The sequence below is a fragment of the Callorhinus ursinus genome, unplaced genomic scaffold, assembly GCF_003265705.2.
Source record: "Callorhinus ursinus isolate GAN/ISIS: 27379988/994484 unplaced genomic scaffold, GSC_fseal_2.0 scaffold69, whole genome shotgun sequence".
In the NCBI taxonomy this organism is placed as follows: Eukaryota; Metazoa; Chordata; class Mammalia; order Carnivora; family Otariidae; genus Callorhinus; species Callorhinus ursinus.
Window position 1 is genome coordinate 1,124,467 of NW_027397131.1, and position 20,097 is coordinate 1,144,563.

General features: G+C 39.5%; 1 protein-coding gene across 3 annotated transcripts in view; it reads right to left on the minus strand.

The window, feature by feature from the left end:
* Positions 1-20,097, minus strand: part of REEP3 (receptor accessory protein 3) — a 103,257-nt gene that overhangs the window by 12,420 nt on the left and 70,740 nt on the right. For all 3 annotated transcript variants that reach the window (XM_025850170.2, XM_025850168.2, XM_073886208.1), the window contains exons 3-5: positions 13,457-13,533; positions 10,558-10,678; positions 10,290-10,403 (exon numbers count right to left, since the gene is read on the minus strand). In XM_025850170.2, coding sequence (XP_025705955.1) covers positions 10,290-10,403; positions 10,558-10,678; positions 13,457-13,533 — 312 coding nt within the window. The remainder of the gene's footprint in view (positions 1-10,289; positions 10,404-10,557; positions 10,679-13,456; positions 13,534-20,097) is intronic.

Below are 20,097 nucleotides of genomic sequence, written 5' to 3' on the forward strand. Positions count from 1 at the left end.
AATTATTGAATTTTCTGTAGTGATGGATATGTTCTCCATTTGTACACTGGGCACATGTGGGTATTTAAATTTAAATTAAAATTAACAAAAATTAACAATTTAGTTCTTCAATTGCACATTTTAATGCTCAATAGCCACATGTAGTGAGTGGCTACGGTACTGGATAGCACAGATAGAGAACATTTCCAACACTGCAGAAAATTCAATAATTTTCATCACTGCCCAGCTCCGAAAAGGACATTTCTGAACTTTATAGACCTAACTACATTTCTTTCCCAAATATAAAGGAAAAAATAATTTCTAAATTTACCGACTTAAAAAATTTGCATAGCATAGATGACTCATTTCTTCTGTTTTAAAAATATTCTTCTAAAGGTTTTTTTACTCTTATTATTTCTTCTCACATGTGTGAATTTATGATTGCCTCTAGTTAGAATTGTACTATAGAAACTCATCCCTAATGGTGCAGATCTCAAGCTCTAGATTTCAAAACCTGAGGCACTATAAACATTTGGACATTACTGTATTTTACGCTGAAAAAAGATCTTGATTCAGCTACTCTGAGTTAGTGATATCATATTATGTTAAAACCAAATGCCATTTTTTTTTTTTTTAAAGATTTTATTTATTTGACAGAGAGACATACAGCGAGAGAGGGAACACAAGCCGGGGGAGTGGGAGAGGGAGAAGCAGGCTCCCCGCCGAGCAAGGAGCCAGATGCGGGGTGCAATCCCAGGACCCGGGGACCATGACCTGAGCCAAAGGCAGACACTTAACGATTGAGCCACCCAGGTGCCCCAAAACCAAATGCCATTTCTATACCCCACTTAGGCTCTGTATTTCTACATTTTTTTAAATTGTGAGAAGAAACTGTTAAAGGGTCTATATTCTCAATAAAAATAATTGGGTTCCACATGTCTTTAAACATTTTTTATTTTTTTTTAAAGATTTTATTTATTTATTTGACAAAGAGAGACACAGCGAAAGAGGGAACACAAGCAGGGGGAGTGGGAGAGGGAGAAGCAGGCTTCCCGCCTGGCAGGGAGCCTGATGTGGGGCTCGATCCCAGGACCCTGAGATCATGACCTGAGCCGGAGGCAGATGCTTAACGACTGAGCCACCCAGGCACCCCTGTCTTTAAACATTCTTGTCATGGTTTAATCCATTATACTTTCTTCCTTTTAATCAGATACCATTTAAAAGATATAGGGGAGAGAAGACATCAGAGATGCACTAGAAGGAAGTGACCAGCGCACATCTGAAACAGACCCTTTGTTTTCTCAGAATGGTCATTCTCTTTATCCCCCCTTTGTATTTCTGTGCCCTCTCCCAGTAATTCTTGACTTCTTACCTACTGCCAAACAGAAGACAACTGGCATACACATCTGTGATGCCCGCTACAAGACTCAGGTGCAATTTCCAAGGTGGGCTGTGACTGCCAAACCTTCCCACTCAAGAAGGAACATCTCAGAATGCAAATAAGTCAAACTGCCACTGAATCAATCTAGCACTGTATCATCTACAAACTTTGGTATCTTTAATAGCATACCTCACAAATGAACTCACACATTCTTGTCAGTTCTACTGTTGTGCTGTGTATACCCTGTCTACAGAGAAGGCATTTCAGAAACTAAAGGAGAGTGACTAATTTTAGGCTTCTTCCATTCTCCTAGTTTACTGACTGGTATGGCCCTGATAGTGAGCATATAATAAGTAAACTAAATGTTCTTTTGATGCCTCTTCTTTTTCATTGCTCTTGACTGCTCGAAAGTTCTCCATAGACACTGGACTGCAGAAGCAGAGGCTGGGCAGGGAACTGCAGGTGTGATCATGGGTTCACACAGGTAGACCACACCATCCACCAGGGATTTGCTTCAGGTTGATTAAAGGTGAGCACTGACCAACCCTAAGGTATCTGGATTTTAACAGAGCTCTTGAATAACCAACCCTATAGCCCCAAGTATTATCAATATCCTCAAGGCTTCAAGGAAGGCCAAGTACCATAGGGAAAAGCAAAAGGGGGCTGTGTACACTCTTTGAGGACTCCCAACACTTCAACAGCCATTACCACCTCAAAAAAGTGGGTCTTCCACTGTATATTTTCTTATGGGTCCAGAATAGAATGAATGTGGGAAGAGGGAGAATTAATACAGTATTGAGAACTTCAAAAACATTATATAAATTCTAAGTCTGTAACCACTTTAAAGTGACCAATGTGACCACTTTAAAGAAGTGTAATTATAAAATAATCACATTTAAAGGCAGACCTATTCCCTCCAATTTTTATATCTTCAGCACAAAAAGCCCATTAACAAAGAAATTATGTTTAAAATAAAATGTTAAGTGGAAACCCCCCGCTGCCGACCTCAGAATTCTAAATCATATCCACAATATGGTTGCAAGTATGTAGTATGGTTTAAGCAGACAGGGAGAATATGCAAAAATGAAAACAGTATGATGTTGAGGCAGATGGGATGGGTGATTTTATTCTTTTTCTCAACAATTTTTTCAATATTACAAAATTAGAATTACAGATAGATGGTATAGTGAAGTTTTTGTTTTTTTAGATTTGAATACTGTTTATTATAAACTGGATGAGATCCTGATTTCCTTTCATTTCTTCCAATGCCTGGCTACAACTCTCCAAGTGAACATTTTCTATTTTTACAGTGAAGTTTTAATTGTAATGTGTGCACTGTAAGAATTTCTGATCTGTTTCCTGCTCATTTCTCCTGCATCCAATCCCCTACTCCCATAATCAAAAGAAACACTGTTTCTCTATTTTGAGGGCACAAGTAGGGCATTATAGTCACTTGTCAGTAACAATGCTAAAATGTATTGAGGTTTTGTTTAAATTAATAATGCTTTATTTATTTTCTTCTATTTGGTTTATATACTATGAAGCCAAAAGTATAAGAAAAACGCAGAAAGGTTCTAGTTCGAAGAGGAAAAGATATGTGGAAACAGCACTTTTGGTCATTAGTCAATAAGGAGGAAGGGAGTTCCCATCTACAAGGTAAGTCAATATTCCAGATTTTAGATTCCATTCTCTACAGAATTGTAGGCACACTGGTTATGTTAAAAAAAATCCTAAAAATCAAAGAGAAAATAACAGAAAGATTATGATGAGAACACAAAAATCAAAGTAATTAAAAACTATTTTGTAGAATATTTTACATTAAAACTGATCCTCACTAGCAGGAGTTTCCTAAACCCTTCAGGTGACTCAGTTCTTAGGGTTTGAATTTGGATAGGCCCAGACATCCATTTAAAATGGGAACACTTGGGGTGCCTGGGTGGCTCAGTCATTAAGCATCTGCCTTCGGCTCAGGTCATGATCCCGGGGTCCTGGGATCGAGCCCCGCATTGGGCTCCCTGCTCGGCAGGAAGCCTGCTTCTCCTTCTCCCACTCCCCCTGCTTGTGTTCCCTCTCTCACTGTGTCTCTTTCTGTCAAATAAATAAATAAAATCTTTAAGAAAAAAACAAAAAAATAAAATGGGAACACTTGTAGGAGCTGACTGGGTTGGGCCCTTGGGTTCAGATCTAACACATTCATGCTCTGGGAAAGATTCTTCAGCTGAGAAAAGGGAGCTTGTATGTATGACTAATTCTAACTCTGTTACTCTCAAAGAATTCTGCCTTTGTTTAAATACTTAATTTCCTGGGTAAACGCTACTTTAAAATTATTATATTTTGTGTTAAATAAGGGGAATTTACCATACCTATCAGCATTTTAGGATAAAACGTTCAACTGGGGCTCCTGGGTGGCTCAGTTAGTTAAGTGTCTGCCTTTGGCTCAGGTCATGATCTCTGGGTCCTGGAACTGAGCCCCAGGCTGGGCTCCATGCTCAGCGGGGAGTCTGCTTCTCCCTCTCCTCCCCTGCTTGTTCTCTCTCTCTTGCTCTTTCTCTCAAATAAATGTATAAAATCTTTAAAAACAAAAAGCTTTCAACCTATTCTCTTCATATTTTTAATTAAGAGTTTAAAAAACAGGGGTGTCTAGGTGGCTCAGTCCGTTAAGCCTCCAACAGTTGATTTTGGCTCAGGTCATGATCTCTCAGTGGGGAGTCTACTTGAGAAATCCCCCTCTCCTGGAACGCTCTTTCTCTCAAATAAAAATAAATAAATCTTAAAAAAAAAAGGAACTTAAAAACATAATCAGCAGTCTTTGTAATCTTACAACCAATCTCCTACAGAATAATTTTTACTATACTGTTCAATAATGAATAGCCATTAAGCTCTATTTCTTGTTGATCTTTGACATATTACATTAAAATGCAGAAAAGGTTAGTTCCAAGATTTTAGGGAAATCTCCTTTTCCCCTAAGGACATTTGAGAATTAATCTGATTAAGCCTAGAATGGAACTGACTGCATTTGTACTAAGTGAATAATATATTTTAGTGGTTTTAAGATTAAAGCAATATATATTTATCAAAGGACATTTGTAAACAGAGGAAAATATGAAGGAGAAAATAAAATCATTTGTAGCCCACCACACCAACACTGTCTATACATATTCATAGATCCTTTTAGCTTTTTCTGACTCATACTTTTTATTTTTTTTATTTATTTTATTTATTTTTTTAAATTTTTATTGTTATGTTAATCACCATATATTATATCATTAGTTTTTGGTGCTATTTTATTTTTTTTTTAAAGATTTTATTTATTTATTTGAGAGAGAGAATGAGAGATAGAAAGCACGAGAAGGAAGAGGGTCAGAGGGAGAAGCAGACTCCCTGCTGAGCAGGGAGCCCGATGCGGGACTCGATCCCAGGACTCCAGGATCATGACCTGAGCCAAAGGCAGTCGCTTAACCAACTGAGCCACCCAGGCGCCCTGACTCATACTTTTTAGATGAAGCTTTCTCAGTCTCAGCATTATTGCTGTTTTGGGCTGGGTCATTGTGGATCGTAGGATGTTACGCAGCATTCCTGACTTCTAGCCCCTAGACACAAATAGCAACGCCCCTCGTTGTCAGCTGTGATGACCCAAAATGTCCAGATGTTGCCAAATGTTGCCTTGGGGGCAAAAATCCCCTCCCAGTGAGGACCAACCACTGTTTCAGAGCTATAGGAGGTTTTAGAAATCAGGTGCTTACATCAATTTCTTTGATTTATAGGTGAGAAAATTAATACTTACAGATATCAATGCAGATGGTCTGCCCAAAAATCTCATGACTAATGAGGGCAGAATCGGGCTAGAAAATGCAGGTAACTAGACTATTAGTAAATTAAATATTCATTATAACAGTCTGCTTCCTTAGATTGTAGGGAAAATAGTATGACCCTTCTTTCCATTGTCTGGACAAACGCATGATACAAAGCAGCTGAATATCCTCAAATCCTTTCACAAACAGAAAGCTATTAAAGCAGACAGCAAGATATCAGGATTTTGACCTAGTCATCGTCATTTATAGTCTATTGGATTTTAGCAATTTTACCTGTAAGGCTCTAATTTCTGTGATAATTGATTTTTTTTTTTTAAACAGTATCTGCTTTCATCAAGAAAAGGCTGCCAGAGAAAATTCAGAGATAGTTAATATGACTAACAGTACTTTTCTTCCTCTGTCCTTTATCTGTGTTGCTCATCTGTAAAAAGCCACCTGCATTTCTCATGTGAAAGCTATGGAATGTTGAACATCCTCAGCAAAATCCTTGAAGGTCCTTCCTATGTTTATGCTTTGCTCAGCCAAAATAAACTTGTACACTGACCTTGCAAACAGATGCCTGGTAATGAGGTCACAGAACTGAGTAACATTTTCAGAAAATTGCTTTATGGGTGTAATAAATGTTCTGATTAGATTCCTATTTTCATCTTTAACATGCTCAGGTGGTTCAACCTGGGAATCCTAGTCAGGGGTATTACTGATCTTTAAAGGTCACAACCAAGAGTCCAGTCATTTTTAGCCTGAAAGATATTTTTAACAAACTATAGGTTGTAAAAATCTTTAATTCTCAAGCTTTACTACTGGCTTTCTTGAAGTTTCTCCTTAAAGTTGACCTATTTCCTCTATCAGTTTCAATTTACTCATTAGTGTAAGTGTCTGGTTCAGTGATTTCTTCCATCATAGTGCCTTTCTTTGACATCTCCAGAGATGAAACTAATTTCACTTACACGAAAATAGGCACAGTACAACTTGAGGCAAATAGTGTTAACATAATGCTATGTTCAGCATATTTAATGACTATTTCTAATGAATAAAATCCAGGATGGCTGAAGCCAACATACACTGTGTTCATGCTGAGGATGGCAAGGGCTACCTCACACACAGTGATCTTGATAACAAAAGGACCGCCACATCACAAACGAAAAGGGAAAGTTCCAAAATGAATTCAAATTATGGGACATGTGTCTGATTTGCAGTGGTAACTTAGATGATTCCTATGTTCTCTATTTCCTGACTTTGAAGTGGGGAGGTGGTTTTATGATGCTAAATATACGGATAAAAACAAACAATGAATCACAAAGAAGAAATGCTTTTATAGCCTTTCTGAAGGAAAGCATTTCTATGAGCTAATGCTTATTTTAATAATGGGAGGGCAGGGGGAAAGCTCTTAGCAACCCAAGACGAGATACAATTTTCAGTTAATGAAAACAGACACTTAGCTAGAGAGCAGCCTGTGAGAGTAGGGACTGTGTCTGTCCTGCCCACGGCTGCATGCCCGGCACCTGCCATATAGTAGGCATTAAACAAACCGATGTTGAACAAATACACAGGATGCTAAATGCTGATCACAGCAAAGGAGAAAATAAAAATAAAAGAGAGGAGAATGAGGATAAGATAATATAGTGGGGATTTCTGAGTCCCCACAAAGAGGGTTTGGAAGTAGTAACCGTATGTCCAAGTAAAAAATACCCCATGAAATGGTCATGGTACGTAGGAAGGTGTCTCACAGAGTAGCAGGACTAGAAACGACATTTTAAGTGTTAAAGTAAGGAGGAGGGGTGCCTGGGTGGCTCAGTCATTAAGTATCTGCCTTCGGCTCAGGTCATGATCCCGGGGTCCTGGGATCGAGCCCCATGTTGGGCTCCCTGCTCAGTGGGAAGCCTGCTTCTCCCTCTCCCTCTCCCACTCCCCCTGCTTGTGTTTCCTCTCTCGCTGTCTCTCTGTCAAATAAATAAAATCTTAAAAAAAAAAAAGCGAGGAGGAAAAACAGGATTTGTATGCTTTTCTGTTTCCCAGAACAATGTTCTAAAATGTCCATATTTTCTAAGCAATGTTTCAAGCTGAAATTTAATTTTTAGTTTTTATGCCATAGAATCATATTGAATGATGCTTTTAAATATGTAAAATTCAGAAAGCATCCTCTTGGGGGGTATAAGACCTGTACCAGTTGACCCCTGAACAACGTGGGGGTTAGGGCATCAACTCACCAGGCAGTAAACAATCTGTGTCTAAGTTTTGACTCCCTTGAGATTTAACTAATATGCCTACTGGTGACTGGAAGCTGCACTGATAACACTTGATTAACATGTACTTTGTATGTCATATGTATTGTATGCTGTCCTCTTATAATAAAGTAAGCTAAAGAAAATGTTACTGAGAAAATCTTAGGGAAGAGAAAATAACATATATCCAGTACTGTACTGTATTTATTGAAAGAAAATCGGTATCTAATTGGATCCAACAAGTTGAAACCCTTGATTGTTCAAGGGTCAACTGCACTTCATTTGTGAAGTCAAATAAAGTTAAATTTTATAACAAAAGAAAGCAATAAGCTTTCTTGTTCTCCTGTCCACCCTCCTGCAGGCACCATTAAACCCTCTACTTTCCTGTCTGGCAGGTGAGGATTTTCTCTCTTTCAACTCCTTCTTTCCTTCCCCCACTTTCCTGATAGAGCAAAATCACAGTTGTTCAATCTACAGTCTGTATTCTCAGGATTATGATGTACATGCTGTTTGCTGCTGGGCCAAGTCATGCTCCATTATTATATTTCCTTTCTTATATAACTTTATTTTCCAGAGCTAACAATTACCCCATTTTTAAAGTATTCATTTGATTAGTTGTCCTTTGCCTTCTGTCTCAACATTGCCTCCAGCACATTTTTCATGGTGTGTAGTGTGTCTTCTGACTGGTCAGAGCATGTACTGACTAGTTTAAGTATCATCCCTGCGTCAGATTAAACCTATTAGATGGTCTCCTCCCCGTGCTTTTCCCTGAGATCCCTGTCCTGGCACCCTGCACCCATCACATCCCATTTTGGCCTGGTGCACTCTGGACTTGCACGTTTGCACGTTCATCCTGGGAAGAAGTCCTGTCACCTTCCTTCTGTGTTGGACCCCCTGTCTCCTAGATCCTGTGGGTTTCCTTTTTCATGGACTAGTCCCTAATTTGGCAGAGCACATCTACCCTGAAAAAGAACACAGAGGAGGTCAATTTTGTGACTTTGCATGCCTCAAAAAAAAAAAAAAAAGATTTATTCTAAGCTCACACATGACTGACAGCTTGACTCTTTAAAGAATCTGAGGGTGAAAATGATTGTTTTCATGGATGGTATTATTCTTTGGTCTTCAAGCTTCCATTGTCACTATTTAGAAATTTAATTGCCATTCTGATTCTTGATCATCTGAATGTGACGTACTTTTTATCTTTGGAATCCTTAAAATTTTTTTCCTTCTTTCTCGTGTTTTGGAATATTCCAATGACCTTGCTCACAGTCGGTCTTTTTTTTTTCATTCATTGTGCTGGGTACTTAGTGGGCCTTTTCAATCTAGAGACTCATGTCCTTCAGTTTTGGGAAATATAATTGTATTATTTTTTTGATAACTGCCATCTGTGGTCTCTTGTAGAATTCCTACTTGTTGAATATTAGATCTCTTGGATGCTCTTTTATAGTACATGTGGAAATCAGGCATGTATTTTCATTAAGCAAGAAATAAAAAGCAAATCAACTTTTTTAAAAATGGAAAACAGTCCTTCAATAAGATGAAAATTTTACTATTTAGTATTTGTTTATATCTATAGTAATAAAAGAAAGCCTTTCAAAGCCAAGTAACAGGCAAACTATACTTCACTACAGTGCTGATAGTTAATAATCATTAATAATACAGTTGTTTTACATGGCTAGGGCTGCACAGTTAGTAAGTTTCCACTTAATTCTTAATGCAACACTTCTGGGTATATAATTTGAATATAATTTTGATTTTTAATTTTGTTGATCATATTAACTGTACTTGAGCCAAAGATCACTCTGAAAAATTAAGGATCATTCTGGAAATCCCATTTAACATTTGACATCCCTTCACCATTACTATTATATAGAATCACCACTTAATTAGAATATTTATTCCCATGGCATTGGTATTTTGGTTCAAGATAACCAAGCTGAAAAAGCTTAACTCAAAAGCTGGAATGCTATTTAATCTCAATTTAACTTAATAGCAACAAACTCAAACTTTCACTTGAGAGAGAGAGGGAGAGACATGTATATTAATGTTCATTGGAGTCCTACTATATTTTGGCAACCACTGTGCTTTTGTATATCCTCTCACAGACAGGAATATTCTCCCATGTTATACAAGAAGCAACCGGGGAACACAGAGGTTAAGTAAATCACCAACAGTTATTTAGAAAGTCACACTCAGCATTTTCTGGATCTGAAGCCTGTTTTCTTTCCATATACTACACACCAAAATCATTTATGCTACGGTATTTAAAATAAACCACATTAAATACTACATGCAAAGAAATCCAAAAGCCATAATGTGAGTTTTCACAGAAGGCATACACTTCACTTGCAAAACACAACACATGACATTAGTAACTGGCTAAGTAAAATCTCAAGTTTTAAGAACAGAATTTTTTCATGCCTTATTTTGAATAATCAGTTACCTCAAATTGGTCGAAGTAGGGGTGCAGGAGTAAGCCAGAAATCCTACCAAGATATTGCCATCGAGAGAGAAAGAGAGAGAGAGGGAGAGAGAGAGAAACACCAGAGACGGGGAAAGAAAGAATGGGTCATCTTTACTAAAGGTGATTTACTCAACCTTACTTTAAGGTTATAAAGTAGGAAAATTATGACAAAATGACATCTTCAGGTATGTCTTTCTATATTAACTAGCTCTCATTTTGTGATCAATTAAGACTTTCAAAATACTGAGTCGTTACAAAAAACATGCGTTAAAATGTTTTTTAAATTATCCCCTTGTTCTTTCCAGCATTACAAAAATAAGCCAAAAGCAAAATTCTGCCAAAATTTTATAATGATCCGGAATATAAAGCCACCTGACTTTGTCCCTTGGCTTTAATGTGACACTGGGTAAAACACAGAACTGCACAGTTACCTTCACTGCTGCAGTGACTGCAGCAGTGGCTGCGAAAGCCAGCCCTTGCCGGCCGAAGCTGACCACGGTCTCGTAGCCCCGCTCCTTGGCTTGGACAATATAGTCATCAATCTCCTGGGGAGAGACAGACAGACTCACAGGTAGTGTCAAGAAACCAAAACGATGACCTTCCCCCATGAAATGATAGTTTCACTCGTTTTATAGCGCAAACCATGTGATGATGTACATTTCTAACAAGCGATTTATAGAAATAATTTATATATCTTACCCTTTCCTTGGAAGAAAGAAGTGGATGAAGGAATTTTCTATATATTAAACTTGCTCCTTTGGTATAGGGAGAGAGCAGCCACACGACAAAGGCAATCTTAAGCTCATAGTACAGGGGGAACCTAACAAGAACAAATTTGAAAAAACTGCGGGTGAAACTAAAGTACAAGGAGGAAATCTCACACACGTGTGCGTGTGCACACACACACTGGCATGCATGCACGCATGCACACAAGCTTTTAAGAAAGTTCAATCACCCAAGTTTTCACATGTAAGAGTGAGTGATTAACAAAAGAACTATCTTTGAATTGACTTAATTTCATTCACTACAGATGAGTTCTAAGCAAAGAGGAACCTGATTCCTACAGAGATTCAGCAACTTCTAGTACAAGATTCTTCTGTTGAAGAGACCACAGGCAAGCTGCCAACGGACGGTAGCCGTCCGGAGAGAACATTAATAGCACGTACCCAGGGAGGTGAGGGGCACCCCCGACCCTTCCGCATGTCAGTACCTGACATCTCTCCAGGCACCAGGACTCAGCTTTACATGCTCCAAGGGCACAAAGTTACCCCATGAACACATCTCCTCTTTCTCAGAAGCCCCCCAAGAACTTCCCTTCCAATCTCATTTGGCCGGAAATGCGATGCTGGGCAGACAATGATTCACTTGTAAGGGGAATGGAATTCCCATGTGGTAGACTGGGAATGAGCGTTATCCACCCACGCACACCCCTTTCCATGTGACTCTGCAGTGCTCTCTCTCCCTGTAGGCTGAGTACACTTCCTTGAGCAATGACTGCGGGTGTAGACATGTGACTTGCTTTGGCCAACATCACGTGAGTCTGACATACCCCATGCACGTAGAAGCTTTAAATGCCCCTTGACTTCCTCACCCCGACACCCCCAACCTCTTGCTTTAAATTTTTACTTTCTGCCATGAGAACAGCTGCTTCTTCAGTCTTGGTCCTGAAATGAGAAGACACTTAAAACTGAGCTGAGCCCGGCAAAGCTGCAGCCAACCTTTCCCCTTAAATAACCTGAGCAAGAAATATGTGTTTGTTTTTCTAACTCACTGTGGTTAAAAGGGTTGTCTATTGCCACAGCAAAAGCGAACTAATATACAGTAGGGGACTAGCATTCTTGAGCCAGGAATTATTAAGATACGTGATATGTGAACAAATCTGGGCTCTCCTGATGAGGCAGAGGGGTACAGGGCGATAAGGAATGACTGCTGTGGAGTCAACAAAGGGTCTTTGCCTGGTGCAATTACAGAGGAGTTTCTGGACTTCCACTGTTCCTGGTAAACTTTTTCTACATTATTTGTTTTTTAATAATGTATATATGCTACATCTGCGATCAGGAAAAAATGAGGTCTTTAAAAAGAGAACCTTGAGGGCGCCTGGGTGGCTCAGTTGTTAAGCGTCTGCCTTCGGCTCGGGTCATGATCCCGGGATCCTGGGATCGAGTTCCACATTGGGCTCCCTGCTCTGCGGGAGGCCTGCTTCTCCCTCTCCTACTCCCCCTGCTTGTGTTCCTGCTCTTGCTATGTCTCTCTCTGTCAAATAAATAAAAAAAAAAAGAGAGAACCTTGAAACTTAAAAGAGACCTAGCATAGTTTGAAATATGTTCTGCCCCTTAAAACCAAATAAAAAACCCTTCCCCAAAACTCTACACCAAACACTTAACAGGAAAATGAATGAGCTTTGGGATACAGCAAGGACAAGTTTTGTTTCAAATCAGAAGAGAAAGATGGGTGCAGACACAGAAGTTCATAAATGAGGGCAAGTGTTAAGAACATTTAAGTCTGATGACTTCTCTATTTTTTCTAGCAATCCAACATGACCTAATGTACTGTGAGAGTATGATGAGAAGAGCAAAGCCAGAAAGACAGTTTAAAGAGAGAACAGCAAGTGTCTGAAACAGATGCAGGAGGGCATGGAGGCAGCAAGTAAAGGGAATGGGGAGGTTCAAATTGATACCTATATAAGCAACTGACTGATGTTCTGGGGGGCTGCCTTTGGGAGCCCAGGTAAAGAAGCAAAGTATTAAGTTTAAAGATTTTATTTATTTTATTTTTTTAAAGATTTTATTTATTTATTTGAGAGAGAGAGAGAATGAGAGAGAGAACACAAGAGGTCAGAGGGAGAAGCAGACTCCCTGCTGAGCAGGGAGCCCGATGTGGGGCTCAATCCTGGGACTCCAGGATCATGACCTGAGCCGAAGGCAGTAGATTAACCAGCTGAGCCACCCAGGTGCCCCAAGCTTAAAGATTTTAAAAGAAGGACTTCTCCAAGTGATGGTAAGGTCTAGATGGAAATGCACCAGTGAAATATGGCACAAGGAGATTCAAGTTGTTCCATTTGGTATTACTTCTTGGTAAAATGTTAAATCCTTGAGGATATAAACATGTTTTAATTTTGTCTCAGCTATTTGGAACAGAGCAGCCAAGGAGCTGGTGGTGAGTGGGTGTCCACGTGGATGCTGACGTCATCTGGTCTGAATGTTTGTAGTTGAGAGTTTTAAGGATGGGGAGGGAGTGCTAGAACCAGATGCTGTGGGCTTCAGAGGGGGAGTCATTTAGGAAGTGATAAAGAAAAATAGCCTGAAGTCATCGTGTGGAAAAAGGATAATGACTACCAAGTTTTTCTATTCCAAGATACTGGGACCTGTGTGGGAGGAAGGCAGGGAGCGACACCCGGGGAGAAGAATGAGCTGCCTTTATCTGAGTGGGACCTGTAAGGAAAGTAATGTTCTTACAGGGAAACCAGATGAAGAAAATGAAACACTGGAAATTAGGTAACTTGATCAAATTCACTTGGTTACCAGCAAGAGCAGGGTAAGAACTCAGGGCACCTGATAAGAAGTCTATAGTCTGGCCCTTTCTCAGTGATAGAACTTACCAAGCGACTGTTTGATCTGTTACTGTTTCAATCACAGTATAGAGAGCAAAAACAATCCAGTACATCATCCATCGGACCTGGAAATAATAAAAATGCTTATGAAATAACAGACTAACATTATTTGCAACTCTGAATAATTACATATATATTTTTAGATATACAGCATGCTGGATCAAATGCAGAAGGTGATGGTTTAATTCTCAACAGGTTTATGTCTGCGTTCTTCCCATCACTACATCAACAGTCTTGGGATATAAGACGAGAATCTAAGAATAACAAATCTCTATCCTGACACAATATAATGTAGGGATCTGAATGAAAGAATCAGAACAATAGGATATATTTTTCTTAAGTGGAGGAAAGTTCTTTAAAAGATCTTATTCTTACCTACATGGTTCTTTATGATGACGATTAGCTATTAATTATGTAATAATGCATAATGATATGATCGCATTTAATCTTTATTAGTCTTTTAAATTTTGCATTCCTTAATTCTCAGTATATAGAAACTGTTCAGGAACCAAAGAACAACCCTGTGTACGTTATATCCGTAAGGCTGGTGCCCCAGTTTGAAAGTCGGTTAGTGTATTCTTTCCCCCTGAAGCTCCTTGTACACCTGTAACCTCTCACACATCATTTCCTTCTTCTATCAACACCACAGTGGTCACTGCAATTGAGTGAATGTTTGTGTACTCCCCCTCAAATTTGTATGTTGAAATCCTAACCCCAAATGTGTACTAGGAAGTGGGGCCTTTGGGAGGTGATGAGGTCACGAGGGTGGAGCTTTTAACTCATAAATGGGGTTAGTGTTCTTCTAAAAGGGCCTCCAAAGAGATCTCTCATCCCTTCCACCATATGGGAGCACAGAGAAAATAGCCATCTATGAACCAAGAAGTGGGTCTCACCAGACACCAGACTTGCCTTCATCTTGGACTTCTAGCCTCCAGAACAATGAGAAATAAATTTCTGTTGTTTATAAGCCACCCAGTCTACGGTACTTTTGTTACAGAAGTCTGAATGGACTGAGACAGTTCAGGACATTTTTACCTCTTGCCTGGAATATAGCATCCTAACTGGTCCCTGAGACTCCAGTGTCTCTTTGTATCAATTCTTTTCATAGAAAGCTGCCAGATTTTTTCTTGAACTCATTTCCCCAACTATACCTTTCTACTTACCTGAGCATGTAGACTCTCTTCATCACAGGTTGGATTTTCATTAAGGATTAAAATCTCTGATCTTGCTCAATATTATAATAATGGTTAATATACAAACTATGCCAACTATAGGTTAGGGATTGTACCAAGTGCATCACCTATTAAATCATTTACTCTCCACAACAATACTACAAGGAAAGAAACATAATTATTTCTACTATAGATAAGGAAATAGTGACAGAGAGGTAAAATGACTTGCTCAAGGTCACATAGCCAGAATTTGTAATCCAGGCTGCCTGACCCTGGATTTGGTGCTATTAATCAATTATACTATGTAGAGACAGAATATGTGAGGATTTGCTAAATGTGAGATCCAAGAATAACTGCTACTTCGCTTGTTCTCATCCCAATAAGACAAAAAAAAAAATTAGGTCTCTATAAATAGCTAGAAAATTGACCTATTTAGTTTTAATATAGAAACTTGTTTGGGTATTCCATAGACAATAGAAACTATAATTTAAGTGGCTTTTATGGTTTTCTCTTTACATGGACAATTCATTTCAAAATAGCCATGAATAACTTTTGAAGCAATGTATCATGAAATAGCAATAATACCAATTTACTCTAATTTATAGACTCCTGAAAGCTTAAAAAAGTTTGCCCAAAGCAAGTAATAGGGTATATTATCTATATGTGAAATACAAGGGAACTGATTTACAATGATCATCTCAAATTAAAAAAGAACAAAACAGCCCAAATGTACTCTTTAGTAAGTTTTTTTTTTTTTTTTTAACTTTTCATGAGTTCTCTTAAATAGCTCACTGCTGCCAATTCCAAACTTTTGTCCAAATTTGGGGATTTTCTTCTAGGGCTCACATCCTATGTATATTCCCCCCTCCCTTTTTAAGGAAAGTGATACTCTTACATGAGTTGATTCACCCAGACCTTCCTGATCCAAACATGAACTCAGCACTTTTCCCTCTCAACTGTATTCAGAGGGTTAGCTTTCACCCCGATTGACTAAAAGCCTCCCGCTCCCAGAAAAGAAATGAAGAAAAAAAGACTACAAATAGAATAATGAGCTTTTCCACAGCTAGAAGGGATCTTAGAGGTGATCACATTTTTGAAAACTATACAACCCTTTACGGAGAAAACTAAGAAACAATCACAAGACAAAAGCGCTCCCACTGGGCCTCCCATACCACCCACGGAGGGACTCTGGAGGAGACGCCAAGAAACCCGAGTGCTCCCTGGCAGAGCTTGAAAACAAATAATACGGTAAACCTCTTGCTATCTTGAGGGCCAAAATAAATTAAGGTGCACAAGGCCAGTGAGCTAAGAGATGGCCGGAGGAGGCAGTCTTCCCTGATGCGAAGGACACAGCTTCTCAATGAACAAGGAAGGGGTGGCCTTCAGACCCCTCTTGTCAGCCCTCATCCCTCTCCTTGTTCTCAACACAGGGATTTCAGGGAGACTATCATCTTTCCCAGGAAAGCGGAGGTTTAAGTTCGGTTGTCTGTCTCATAAAAGTTTAGGAAACTTTCAGAAAGGTAAAATTATTCAAGTCAGTGCTTGTTACTTTTCATTATTTCACTATTTCCTACCACTGTTATGATTGTGAGTTTCCAAATGGATAACAACTTCACAAGTAGTGGTAATTTACTGGTTAGAGTAGAAGAGAGGTAATGGGGACTGTATACATAGTTACTGGTGATACCCTGATGACTAGTTCTCCAATGAATGAGAGCGGCTACAAGTCCCACAGATTTTAAGGGCTTATTCAGTTTCCAAATGAAGTTATTAAATTAATTTTAAACCCCACAAAATAAAAGTGCTTTAAAGAATGTGATGTTTACCTCTTTATTTTTTTAAAAAGATTTTATTTATTTATTTGACAGACAGAGGATGCGTGTTGCACACGCAGGGGGAGGGGCAAAGGGAAAAGCAGGCTCCCTGCTGAACAGGGATTCCCAGGACCCTGGGATCATGACCTAAGCCGAAGGCAGATGCTTAACCGACTGAGCCACCCAGGCGCCCCACGTTTATCTCTTTAAAAACCCCCGTATATTTAGTTAGGTTGTGAGACTATTTAGTAATGTCAAAAATTTAAAAAGAAGAAAAAGAAGGCAGCTATGCCATTGTCATTTTAGTTAAAACACAACCAACTATCCAATTAAGAGGGTATTCCTGGACATTTTCCTGGAGTATTAACAGCGATTTTATACAAGCAAAATTCCATGGTATAGGAATTTGTCTCTAATGAATAAATTCCTTGATAATCTGCTCTTAAACTTAGGGATTTTTTGGTTGTCCTTATCAGAAATATGGACCTTAAATTATAATAGGCAGGTAATAATACTTAAATGAATGTAATGAGTGTGTGTTATTCGTGGGAACAACCACAAAGAAAGTTAACCTTGAAAAGATATTGCTTTCTTTTTTCTATTAATGGATTTGGTTGGGATTTTATACCAAATGACTACTTAGCAAAGCTTTTATTAAAACTCCACCTCAAGGCCACACAGCCTGTGTTTAAGGTTCCAAGGAAATAGCAAGAAAGAAGTCAAGGTCAAAAAGAAAAAAAAAAAAAAAGAAAAGAACAAGTCACAAAACAATAGAAGTATAATTAAACATGTGAAGATTAAAGATAAAATATTCTTTAGATCAAAAGAAAACATCAATAACAAAATGCAAAAATAAAACCAAAAATTGGTAGGAAAACAATCACACTGATGATCTTGAGAATGTATCTAACCAAATATAATCACCTTTAAAATGTTATACAAATATAAGTTAGTAACTTAGCTGGTAACCTTAATAAATTACAACCACCTTTTAAGTTGCGGGGAAAAAAGGATACTGGCATCATCTTTATTTGTTAAAAATTTATGTTTTTAGTATACAGTGTCTTTCTAGTTCTTAAACAATTGGAATTGGTAAAATCAGGAAACCATTGTCTAGGAGTCTCCATGGGAAAAACGAGTAATAAAGCTGTACCCAACTCTTTTTTTTTTATAAACTTTTTTTTTTTTTAAGATTTTATTTATTTATTTGACAGAGAGAGACACAGCGAGAGAGGGAACACAAGCAGGGGGAGTGGGAGAGGGAGAAGCAGGCTTCCCGCGGAGCAGGGAGCCTGATATGGGGCTTGATCCCAGGACCCTGGGATCATGACCTGAGCCGAAGGCAGACGCTTAACAACTGAGCCACCCAGGCATCCCTACCCAACTCTTTCTTAAAAGTCTCTCTTTGGTCCCAGGGAACAGAATTATCCAACAAAGTGAAACTTATTACCTACAAGCACTAAGATGGGCACACACACACCCTAGTTTTGATAAATTTTCCTATCAAACATAATTTAAACAATTCTTAAGGACTCAGGTGGCATCATTACATATAACATTAATACAATGGTAGCAAACCCTACTTACCTTATCTTACGAGAATAGAAACATGAATAGGATAGTTTCTGTCCTCAAGGATTTAACATTTCACTGGGGAAAATATGAGTGAAAAACTGTGATTTAAAAAAAAAAAAGTGTTCTGCTGTTTTTACTACATTAGATGTCCTAGGTTCCAGTGTGAGTCAAGAGCACAAGAATCCGAGGAAAGCTTAATAAAGGTACTATTTATAAAGTTGTGAGCAAGGTTCAGGAAACCCAATAAAAGGCTACTGGTGTACCCTGGAGCTAGCAACAATAGGAGCTGGCATTGCCCCTAGATGTGAAGGAAGGAGGGAGGGCAGGGCAAAGCTTCCTGGAATCCAGAGAGCGCAGCTGTAGGGGAGAGCTGTAGCCGCAGGTAGACAGTCACAGTCAACCCACAGTGGCAGGGGAGGAAGGGAGGATGCTGGGAGGACAATCCTCTGACCTCAGGCTCATCCTGCCTTCTGATCTTCTGCAGAAGCCGCTTCTGGGCCAAACCCAAAGGGAAGCCAGAGCTGATGCAGTCTGTATGAATCAGCCTCCTGGGCCATAAGCAAGGGGAAATTCCGCTGGCAGGGCGAATGAAAGGTCCCAGCACTACCTCGCCTGCCATCTCTTTGATCCACCCAGAATGGAAGGCTCTTCTCACCACTTCCACAGATCCCTCCCCAGCCCAGATGACCACCATCTCCCATCTGCATGATCCCCACAGCATCCTAACCAATCACTCTGCTTTCCTGGGTCTTTTCTGTATACAGCAGTCCGAGGTTCTCCTTAAAACAGAAGCCAAATCACATCATTCCTCTGCTCAAACCTCTCTTAGGGCTCCCATCAGTATTCTTACCATGGCCTAGAAGACTCTGTGGATGTGGCACCTGCTTCCTCTCTGGCCTCATCTGCTCCTCCTTGTCGTCCTGGGCCCTTTTACTGGCCCTTGTGTGCGCAGATATACTCCTGCCTCAGGGCCTCAGTACATGCTTTTCATGTTTTTTTTTTTTTTTTGCCTGAAATGCTCTTCCCGCAGTTATCCATGTGGATCACTTTCTCACTTGCTTCGAGTCTCTACCCAAATATTTACCTGAGAGGTCTTTTAAAATATCAGTGTCCTCCTAGCTCCCTTATCCTGACTCATTTTTCTCTTTAGAAACCTATCACATATCACTGACACATCTAGCAAATGTTTACTTTTTTTTTTGCCTTTCCCTACTAGAATGTAAACTCCAAGAGGAGAAAGACTTTTATTTTGCTCACTGCTGAATTTTTCCCTGTGCCTAGCATCGAAAGAGCTCCATAAATACATATTGATCAGTTGCTGAATGAATATGGGCTGTGCACAGCTCAGCATGCTCCGTTCTTTAAGGACTGCAAAAGGTTAGACACTCAAGAGGAGATACAGTAGGACGGGTGAGCATCAACTAGCCCTTTAGGAGATCTGGTTTTAAAAGAAAAAAAAAAAAGAGGAAGAATAAAAAAATAGCACAAAGCAAAAAGAAAGCATGTTTACATTCTCAAGGATTGAAAATTTTACCAGCAATATAAGAAGATTCAAATGAAGAGAAAGCAGGGATACTTAATGGAACAAGATCCCACATGAGAAAGACAAGAATTAGATTAGGAAGAAGAGCAGGCTCGAGAAAGCAGGAGAGAGGCATGCTCCTCTGGGATGGAAGGAAAGAAAAGACCAACTGTGTTGGGAAGAGGATCAGAGCCAGGGACCTCTATCTTTACTCTAGAGGAGGAGAGCAGGTGACCCCTTCAGGCTGGGTGTGACTGTAAAGGAGGGTGGGTTGGAGGACAGTGGTAAAGGTTTGGACAAGCTGTTCATCTGGATGGGAAAAGCAGCAGCCTTGGGTAGAGATGTTCTAGATTATGAGACGAAGGATGGCCTCAGCTGCTCTGGAGGTGAGATCCAGGAGGCTGCCAGTGGTCTAGGTTAAGGACAGTGAAACGAGAGATGGGAGGTGACAGCTTGCTGTCCATCAAGAGGCCTAACAGCAGAACAGCCCGGGCTGGTGTCTCTCAGCCCCCCTTTGCAGGTAGGTGGGGCCATGCATCCAGTTCT